At 45.9% G+C, this 10,230-nt stretch overlaps 1 protein-coding gene across 1 annotated transcript in view; it reads left to right on the top strand.

Moving 5' to 3' along the window:
• The window catches only part of LOC139241100 (homeobox protein Hox-C4a-like), a 10,998-nt gene extending 2,336 nt beyond the window's left edge, over positions 1–8,662 (top strand). Inside the window, exons 2-3 of the mRNA XM_070869788.1 lie at positions 2,974–3,423; positions 5,638–8,662. Coding sequence (XP_070725889.1) covers positions 2,974–3,423; positions 5,638–5,978 — 791 coding nt within the window. The 3' untranslated portion in view covers positions 5,979–8,662. The remainder of the gene's footprint in view (positions 1–2,973; positions 3,424–5,637) is intronic.
• The last annotated feature ends 1,568 nt before the right edge of the window (positions 8,663–10,230 follow it).

Here is a 10,230-nt window from a genome sequence, read left to right as displayed (position 1 = left end):
TAAGTACCTGAAGGCGAAAATGTGTAGGCTATGGGGAAAGGGCGGGGGAGGGGGAAATGGAACTTGCTGTAGTGCTCAAAGGATATTATACAGTAGACACCTCAAGTCGCTGGAGAAATACCACCAACGATGTCTCCGCAAGATCCTGCAAATCCCCTGGGAGGACAGACGTACCAACGCTAGCGTCCTCGACCAGGCCAACATCCCCAGCATTGAAGCACTGACCACACTCGACCAGCTCCGCTGGGTAGGGCCACATGGTTCCCCCAGACACGAGACTCCCAAAGCAAGCGCTCTACTCGGAACTCCTTCACGACAAGCGAGCCAAAGGTGGGCAGAGGAAACGTTACAGGGACCACCCTCAAAGCCCCCCTGATAAAGTGCAACATCCCCACCAACACCTGGGAGTCCCTGGCCCAAAGACCAGACCGCCCTAAGTGGAGGAAGTGCATCCGGGAGGGCGCTGAGCACCTCGAGTCTCGTCGTCGAGAGCATGCAGAAACCAAGCGCAGGCAGCGGAAGGAGCGTGCGGCAAACCAGTCCCACCCTCCCCTTCCCTCAATGTCTATCTGTCCCACCTGTGACAGGGAATGTGGTTCCCATATTGGACTGTTCAGCCACCTAAGGACTCACCTTTAGAGTGGAAGCAAGTCTTCCTCGATTCCGAGGGACTGTCCATTGTGATTCCCAGGATAGCAGGACTGACATTTGAAGAAAGACTGGATCGACTAGACTTATATTCACTGGAATTTAGAAGAATGAGAGGGGATCTCATAGAAATGTATAAAATTCTGCTGGGATTGGACAGGTTAGATGCAGGAAGAATGTTCCCGATGTTGGGGAAGTCCAGAACCAGGGGTCACAGTCTAAGGATAAGGGGTAAGCCATTTAGGACCGAGATGAGGAGAAACTTCTTCACTCAGAGAATTGTGAACCTGTGGAATTCTCTACCACAGAAAGTTGTTGAGGGCAGTTCGTTGGATATATTCAAAAGGAAGTTAGATGTGACCCTTATGGCTAAAGGGATCAAAGGGTATGGAGAGAAGGCAGGGAAAGGGGTACTGAAGTTGCTTGTTCAGCCATGATCTTATTGAATGGCGGTGCAGGCTCTAGGGGCCTAAGGGCCTCCTCCCGCGCTGTGAGCATTCTATTCAATGATTCGGAGTAGACCAGACATGTGCATTGGTCAGAGGCGCACCAATCACCTCATTCCACCCTTGTCCCTCAGCCCCTTCCCTCTGATTCAGGTCAGATGTCGGAGGGAATCGCTAGTATGGGGTCGGGGGATAATTCCTTAATTAAATGTAGCAGAGGTGGTAGAGAGAGAGAGAGAGAGAGATTTCTGTTTGTCTGTAATCATATTGATTGTTTAGTGTGTAGGTGTGATACAAATTCTCCCCCATTGCATTCTCCACGTACTACAATTGACCTCAACTAGAAATGTTTTTCATTTTACCTTAAACCACCCCCAACCCCAATTTTGAGGGGCCTGGATAGAGTGGATAGGAAGGACCTGTTTCCCTTGGCAGAAGGGTCAACAACCAGGGGGCACAGATTGAAAGTAATTGGAGGGAGGTTTAGAGGGGATTTGAGGGGAAATGTCTTCACCCAGAGGGTGGTGGGGGTCTGGGGCGGAACGCACTGCCTGAAAGGGTGGTAGAGGCAGAAACCCTCACCACATTTAAAAAGTACTTGGATGTGCACCTTGAGGTGCTGCATGTTGACCTTCATAGCGAGGGGATTTGAGTATAGGAGCAGGGAGGTCTTACTGCAGTTGTACAGGGCCTTGGTGAGGCCACACCTGGAATATTGTGTTCAGTTTTGGTTTCCTAATCTGAGGAAGGACATTCTTGCTATTGAGGGAGTGCAGCGAAGGTTCACCAGACTGATTCCCGGGATGGCAGGACTGACATATGAACAAAGACTGGATCGACTGGGCTTATATTCACTGGAGTTTAGAAGAATGAGAGGGGATCTCATAGAAACATATAAAATTCTGATGGGATTGGACAGGTTAGTGCAGGAAGAATGTTCCCGATGTTGGGGAAGTCCAGAACCAGGGGGTCACAGTCTAAGGATAAGGGGTAAGCCATTTAGGACCGAGACGAGGAGAAACTTCTTCACTCGGAGAATTGTGAACCTGTGGAATTCTCTACCACAGAGAGTTGTTGAGGCCAGTTCATTGGATATATTCAAAAGGGAGTTAGATGTTGCCCTTACGGCTAAAGGGATCAAGGGGTACAAACATAGAAACATAGAAAATAGGTGCCGGAGTAGGTCATTCGGCCCTTCGAGCCTGCATCACCATTGAATAAGATCTTGGCTGATCATTATGGAGAGAAAGCAGGAATGGGGTACTGAGGGAATGATCAGCCAGGATCATATTGAATGGTGTTGCAGGCTCGAAGGGCCGAATGGCCTACTCCTGCACCTATTCTCTATGTTTCTATGTAACCTACAGGGCTCCAGACCAAGAGCTGGAAAGTGGAATTAGGTTGGGTAGCTCCAGTTCAGCCAGCACGAACACGATGGGCCGAAATGGTCTCCTTTGGTGCCCTGAAATTGCTCCGGGCGTATGATTTAACCCCCAGGAAATTTCAGCAAGGGAAGGAGAGGGAGGTTGGGAGTGTCCCGAGCGCTGGTGTACTGTGAATTCTCACTTGAATGTCAAATGTGTGTGTGTGTTTAAACAGAGATTTGAGGTTGAAAACAGAACTCTTTGTGTTTTGATTGTGGTTATTTCGAAGAGGTTTTTTTGAGATGCGTCAGGGAGGATAATTGTTTAGGGAATGAGATTTTGGGACAAATGTTTCCTTATCCGGGGATCATTGGCCTGCATTGCATTGGCTGAGAACGTCACATGCTCAAACTAACTTTGTCGGTTGCGAGTGGGAGGGTTTAATGATTTGGGGGAAGAGAGAGAGAGATAAAATTGGCATAAATCGAGCAATATATATATACCGGGACCGCCAGAATTAATAAGTATGTCTTTATATTTGATGGAGACGGGTTACGTCGATCCGAAGTTCCCTCCTTGCGAAGAATATTCGCAAAGCAACTATATCCCCGAGCACAGCGCGGAATTTTACACCCGATCCGCCGATCCGTCTGTCTTACGCCAAGATTTCCTGCCGCCGGGGCGCAGCTGTCCCGAGCGCCCGTACGGCTGCGCCGGCGCTCCGCCGACCGCTCACCCGTCGGCGCAACTGGGTCGCAACGGCGCCAGCAAGCGGGCAGGCTGCGAGAGGGGGGCCCAGCCCGCCTGTACCGCCACCGCCTCTCCTTCCTCATCTATCTCCTCCTCGTCTTCCTCCTGTTCCTCCTCCTCCACCTATCCCCTGCCAAGCCCCCGGGGTCGAGGCGACTCCAGTCCCCATCAGCCCACCGTCTACCCCTGGATGAGGAAGGTTCATTGCATCACGGGTAGGTAAAACTTTAGCGCTCGGAGGGGGGACTCGGGGTGGGGGAGAGGCAGAGTGAGAGAGAGACAGAACAGAGAGAGAGAAGCAGAGACAGTGAGAGAGCGAGGGAGACAGACAGAGAGAGAGAGAGAGACAGAGACAGAGACAGAGAGAGAGTGACAGAGAGAGAGAGACAGAGAGAGAGAGACAGACAGAGAGAGAGAGAGAGAGGCAGAGACAGAGAGAGAGAGCGAGGGAGACAGACAGAGAGAGAGAGACAGAGACAGAGAGAGAGTGACAGAGAGAGAGACAGACAGAGAGAGAGAGAGAGAGAGAGAGAGGCAGAGACAGAGACAGAGAGAGAGTGACAGAGAGAGAGAGACAGAGAGAGAGACAGACAGAGAGAGAGAGAGAGAGTGAAAGAGATAGAGAGCGAGAGCGAGGGAGACAAACAGACAGAGAGACAGAGACAGTGACAGAGAGAGAGAGACAGACAGAGAGAGACAGAGAGAGAGTGAAAGAGAGTGACAGACAGATACAGAAAGAGAGAGAGAGATAAAGAGAGCGACAGAGAGAGAGACAGAGAGAGAGAGACAGAAAAACAGAAAGAGAGTCAGACAGAGAGAGAGTTAGAGACAGACAGACAGAGACGCAATGAGAGAGAGAGACAGAGACAGAGACAGAGAGGGAGAGACAGTCAGACAGAGACAGAGAGAGAGATAGAAAGAGGGAGAGTGACAGACAGAGAGAGGCAGAAAAAGAGAGAGAGACACACACACATAGTCCGCGAAAGACAGATACAGAGAGACAGAGAGAAACAGAAAGAGACAGAGATAGACAGACACAGAGACACAGAGAGAGAGAGAGAAACAGAAAGAGAGACACAGAGTGAAACAGAGAGAGAGAGACACACACACACACAGTCACAGAGAAATAGAGAGAAACACACAGATAGAGAGAAATAAAAAGACATACACACATGATCAGAGAGAGTGAGAGACACGGGGACAGAGAGACACACAAGCACATAGACAGAGAAAGTAACAGACACAGAGAGAAACACAGAGAGACAGCGAGGCAGAGAGAGAGAGGGGGAAACTGAAAGAAAGACAGAGGCAGTCTCATACAAAGACAGGCAAAGAGAGAGAGAGACTGACAGATGCCGAGAGAAAGAGAGAAAGAGACAGAGACAGGTGCAGAGAAACAGAAAAACGCGAAAGAGAGATAGCAAGAGAGAGAAAGACACACACAGACACACAGAAAGAGAGAGAGAGAGAGGCGGATAGAGAAGCACCTACACAAAACAGGGAGACAGAGAGAGAAGACAGAGAGAGAGAGAGAGAGAGAACAAGAGACAGAGAGAGAGCGAGAGACAGAGAGAGATATACAGGAAGAGAGATGCAGAGAGAGAGAGAGAGAGACAGAGAGATATACAGGGAGAGAGATGCAGAGAGAAAGAGAGAGTCATAGAGAGAGACAGAGAGAGAGAGACCGAGAGAGACAGAGAGATATACTGGGAGTGAGATGCAGAGAGAGAGACAGAGAGAGAAAGAGACAGAGGGAGAGAGACAGAGACAGAGAGAGAGAGACAGAGAGATATACAGGGAGAGAGATGCAGAGAAAGAGAGAGACAGAGAGAGAGAGACCGAGAGAGACAGAGCGATATGCAGGGAGAGAGATACAGAGAGAGAAAGAGACAGAGGGAGAGACATAGAGAGAGAGAGACAGAGAGCGCGAACAACAGAGAGACAGAGAGAGAGACAAAGCAGTCAGGGACAGAGAGAGAAAGACACTGAGAGAGAGAAGGGACAGAGGGGGAATTGAGAAGACCCTCAGAGAGGGGGTGGGTGTCAGGGTATGACTTTTAAATAACAGACTGAAAGTGCGAGAGAGAGAGAGAGAGAGACAATCCATTGAGAAGGATTTACGAGCTCGTTCTCACAGGGCGAGATGAGAGAGGCCGAATTGCACTCGCCATAAACCTTTATTGCGGGGAGGTAAGAGGCACAATTCGTGTGTGTGTGTGTGTGTGTGTGAGAGAGAGAGAGAGGAACTTTATGAAGGGCATAAATATTTACAGAAACCCTTGCTGGAATAGTTAACAATAATTCGAAGTTTTAGCATGTTGGGAGTTTAAGAGAGTTTAAATGTTACATTCTGCCTGGTTGTCTCTTGACGTTTAGCCGGACTTGACTTCTAATTATTGTTCTCTCCTCTCCCCTCTCCCCTCCCTCAGTGAATCCCAGTTGTGTGGGGACTGAGCCCAAACGCATTAGGACTGCCTACACACGCCAGCAGGCCTTGGAGCTGGAGAAGGAATTTCACTACAACCGCTACCTGATCCGCCGCCGCCGGGTGGAGATTGCTCACAGCCTGCAGCTCAGCGAAAGGCAGATCAAAATCTGGTTTCAAAACCGCAGGATGAAATTTAAGAAAGAACACCGCCTCCCCAACACCAAAATCCGAGTGGCTGCCCCGCCAGCGCCGTCTCCGCGTCAACTTTCTCCTCCCTCCGACAGACTCGCGGAACCCAGCTCCCGGAGGGACCAGGCTCCCGAAGAAATCGCCAGGTTATAGAGAAAAGTTAATCCCCACTTCACCCTACTTTTCCACCCCTCAAAAAAAAACTTGACTGTTGGTTTATAGAATATAATATAATATATATTGTTTGTCCGTCCCTGCCCAACAAGCGGACGCCGAGCCGGAGTTGTGTCTTCCTCACTGGAACACCGAACCATTGCATGCAAAGTTTAATCTTCCTCCCAAAACCCGTGCGAAACAGATTCCAGTCAACCAAAGGAGATTTCATTTTTTTTTGCATCACAAAAATTAAACAAGAAAGAATCTTCTAACCGCCGCCGCTCTGAAGTTTTGAGTTGGCTGGAAGCGCACTTGCTTTTGAAGTTTGTGCACGTGTGCACACTCACACACTCCCATACACACTCATAAACACTCCCATACACACTCATATAAACACACACACACACTCATACACACTCATAAACATTCACATAAACACACAACACACACACTCCCATACACACTCCCATAAACACACACACACACTCATACACACTCATAAACATTCACATAAACACACAACACACACACTCCCATACACACTCACACACTCCCATACACACTCATAAACACTCCCATACACACTCACATAAACACTCACATAAACACACAACACACACACTCCCATACACATTCATAAACACTCACACACACACATAAACACTCCCATACACACACGCACACATACACACACTCATACACACTCCCATAAACACACACACTCACACATTCATAAACACTCCCATGCACACACTCAAAAACATACACTCTCTTTCTCTCTCACACACTCATACACACTCATAAACACTCCCATACATACTCCCATAAACACACACACATACACACACACTCATAAACACTCTCATACACACTCCCACAAACACACACATACTCACTCGCACTCATAAACACTCCCATAAACTCTCAAACACACACACACACTCATAAACACTCCCATACATACTCCCATAAACACACACACACATACACACAATCATAAACACTCTCATACACACTCCCACAAACACACACATACTGACACACACACTCATAAACACTCCCATACAGACACTCTCAAAAACACACACACACACACACACATAAATATTCACATACACTCACTCTCTCACACACACACACACTCGCATAAATACACACTCTCACTCTCTCACACACACATAAACACTCACATACACACTCCCATAAACACACACACACCCTCTCACAATCACACACACACTCTCACACACACATACCCACCCACACTCACAAACACACACATTCATACATACACAAATTCACAAACGCTCACACACACAAACTCATACACACACAAATTCACAAACACACACACACACACAAAAATTCACAAACACGCACACACACTCACACAAATTCACAAACATACACAAACTCACACGCACACTCACACACATTCATTCACAGTCACTCGCAAACTCAAACGCACATTTTCATTCACACACTGGCTGCAACAGCAAATAGCAAGAGACGAAAATGAACGTATTTTTTTGGTTTCTGGGACAGAATGTGACCACAGACTAAATTGTAAATGTTTTAATTTTGTTGGTGCTAACTTTCAAAAGGTAATGTTGAAAAGACTGTTTAAAAAATAATTTCAGAAAGTAGTTAGATCATTAAGTCGTGACTTATCTTTCAAAGCGTGAATTTGCAATACAGACGTTCCCATGTGTTGATGTGTTGTCTAGTGGTAATGGAAATAGCGAATGTTCTGTGATTTTATATATATATATATTCATCTATATATATATATGATTTTTATCATATATATATATATGAATATATATATGATTTTATATATATATATATATAGGTTTATTTATGTATTTTTTCTGTATTGTATTTATCTATATCCACCTCCCGCCCGCACAAAAACCCATCTAGATATAAAATAAATTTATTTCACAATTTATCCCACGTTTTGCTCCAGAAATTCGAATCAAAGTTAGTTTCTAGAAACTCATCATAAATCGGATCGGTTCAAACACAGCTTACTCCACACTGAAATGTGGCGGGGTAGAATGGAAGGGGTGAAGAATAGTTATTTATTAATTTATTGCAAACTTGGGACATCTATCTTGTGTGTGTGTGTGCGTGTGTATATATATATATATATATATAAATATTTCACTTAAAAAAAATTACTGCTGGACTTAAAAAAAACCTGCGGTTTCATAACGAGAATATTGTGGTGAAACACAGACTACATCCATCGTCTTGTCGACATGGGATTAAGGTTTTTTACCAGCTGATCGCAAAAATGTTGCACGGAACTATTCTGTCAAAAAGCTCCACCGAAATACGTCCAGATATCACTCGAATTATTTTTTTAAAACACGTGGAACTGCTAGAAATGTTTGAAGTTTCTATCAACCCGATTAGGATATATATCTCCTTCTATCTTTCTATCTATCTATCTATCTATATAAATATATATAGATATATATAGATAGCTAGTCAGATCAGCAAGGATTTCCGTCCCGTGTCTACATTGCTGTGTGAAGTCTATCTGTGTACCTCACGCCTAAACTGAAGGTTAATGTAAACCTTCGAAAATCTTGCCCCATATTTTATCAGTGGATCGCATTCTCAAAATGTTTTGCAGTTAAAGAACCACAATGTTTAAAGTCGATATTTATTTTATACATGATTACAATTAAAAGTGGATTATTTTAAAATCAGCAGTTGATTTTTTTATGAGTGTGAGTGTGTATGTGAGAGTGTGTGTGTGCATGAGTGAGTGTGTGAGTGTGTGTGTGCGAGAGTGTGTGTGTGTCAGTGTGTGAGAGTGTGTGTGTGTGTGTATGAGTGAGTGTGTGAGTGTGTGTGTGCGCGAGTGAGTGTGCGTGTGTGTCAGTGTGTGAGAGTGTGTGTGTGTGTGAGAGAGTTTGAGTGAGTGAGAGTGTGTGTGTGTGAGAGAGTTTGAGTGAGTGAGAGTGTGTGTATGTGGGAGTGTGTGTGTATGTGTGGCAGTGTGTGTGACAGTGTGTGTGAGAGAGTGTGTGAGAGAATGTGTGTGTGTGAGAGTGTGTGTATGAGTGTGTGTGTGAGAGAGTGTGTGTGAGTGTTTGTGTGTGTGTGTGAGTGTTTGTGTGTGTGAGAGTGCGTGTGTGAGAGTGTGTGTGTGAGTTTGTGTGTGTGTCTTGGCGTTTGACGAGTGCAGTTACAGAAATGTATTTTGCTGCAAAGACGGAGAGACAGCTCTATGTTCACGGATCTCGCTGTTTTGAGATCTCCACTGTCCCGCTATCAAAAACTCTTGTTCTGCACAGACCGTAACCACCCCCCAGTAACCCCTCCCCCCGATAGCCACCTATAAATTGTACTGGTTAGGGATGCGCGGTTTAAAGGGGACATGTCTTTGATCTTTTAATACCATTCACCCTGTCCTGGATAAATTGTCAGTGCTCACTTGGTGCAATCCGCAGGCTCCTTCCTGTTGAGAACCACTCGCCTTCCTTGCTCATCCTTAACTTGTATTATAACCCTATCTAAAACATTAGAAATACGAATCCCCTCAATATAAACACCCCCATACAGCCAGTGCCAACAATTCAGCAATTGTCTTTCTCTCTCTCGTTATCCCTTCTTGTGAGAATTCAATGTCCCAAACAAACCTGAATATATCTGCATGTATACTAGAGAAATGCTAATTAACCCCCACCCCCTTCCTTCCTGGTTGGGTAGGAATTGGGATTTTAATTGTTTTAACTTTTGTTGAAATTGTTTTCAGTAACACACAAAAATGTGTGTAATTGTGATTTGGGAAAATAAACTTTCGCATGATACAGAAACACACACACACACACTCTCACCTCACACACTCTCTCACACACTCTCATCTCACACTCACACACACACTCTTTCTCAGACACACTCTCACACACACGTTCTCACACACACACACACACTCTCTCACACTCACAATCTCATCTCACGCTCACACACACACTCACACACACACACTCGCCCTCAGACACACTCACACACACGCTCTCACACACACACTCTCCCTCAGACACACACACACACGTTCTCACACACACTCTCTCACACACACACACGTTCTCACACACACACACACAATCTCATCTCACACTCACACACACTCTCTCACTCACACACACACATTCACACACTCACCCACACTCACAAACATACACTCTCTCACACACACACATTCACACATTCACCCACACTCACAAACACA

This window comes from Pristiophorus japonicus, chromosome Y (assembly GCF_044704955.1).
Source record: "Pristiophorus japonicus isolate sPriJap1 chromosome Y, sPriJap1.hap1, whole genome shotgun sequence".
Lineage (NCBI taxonomy): Eukaryota > Metazoa > Chordata > Chondrichthyes > Pristiophoridae > Pristiophorus > Pristiophorus japonicus.
Note: the sequence above shows the minus strand (reverse complement) of the source record. Positions and strands in the feature narration are given on the sequence as shown.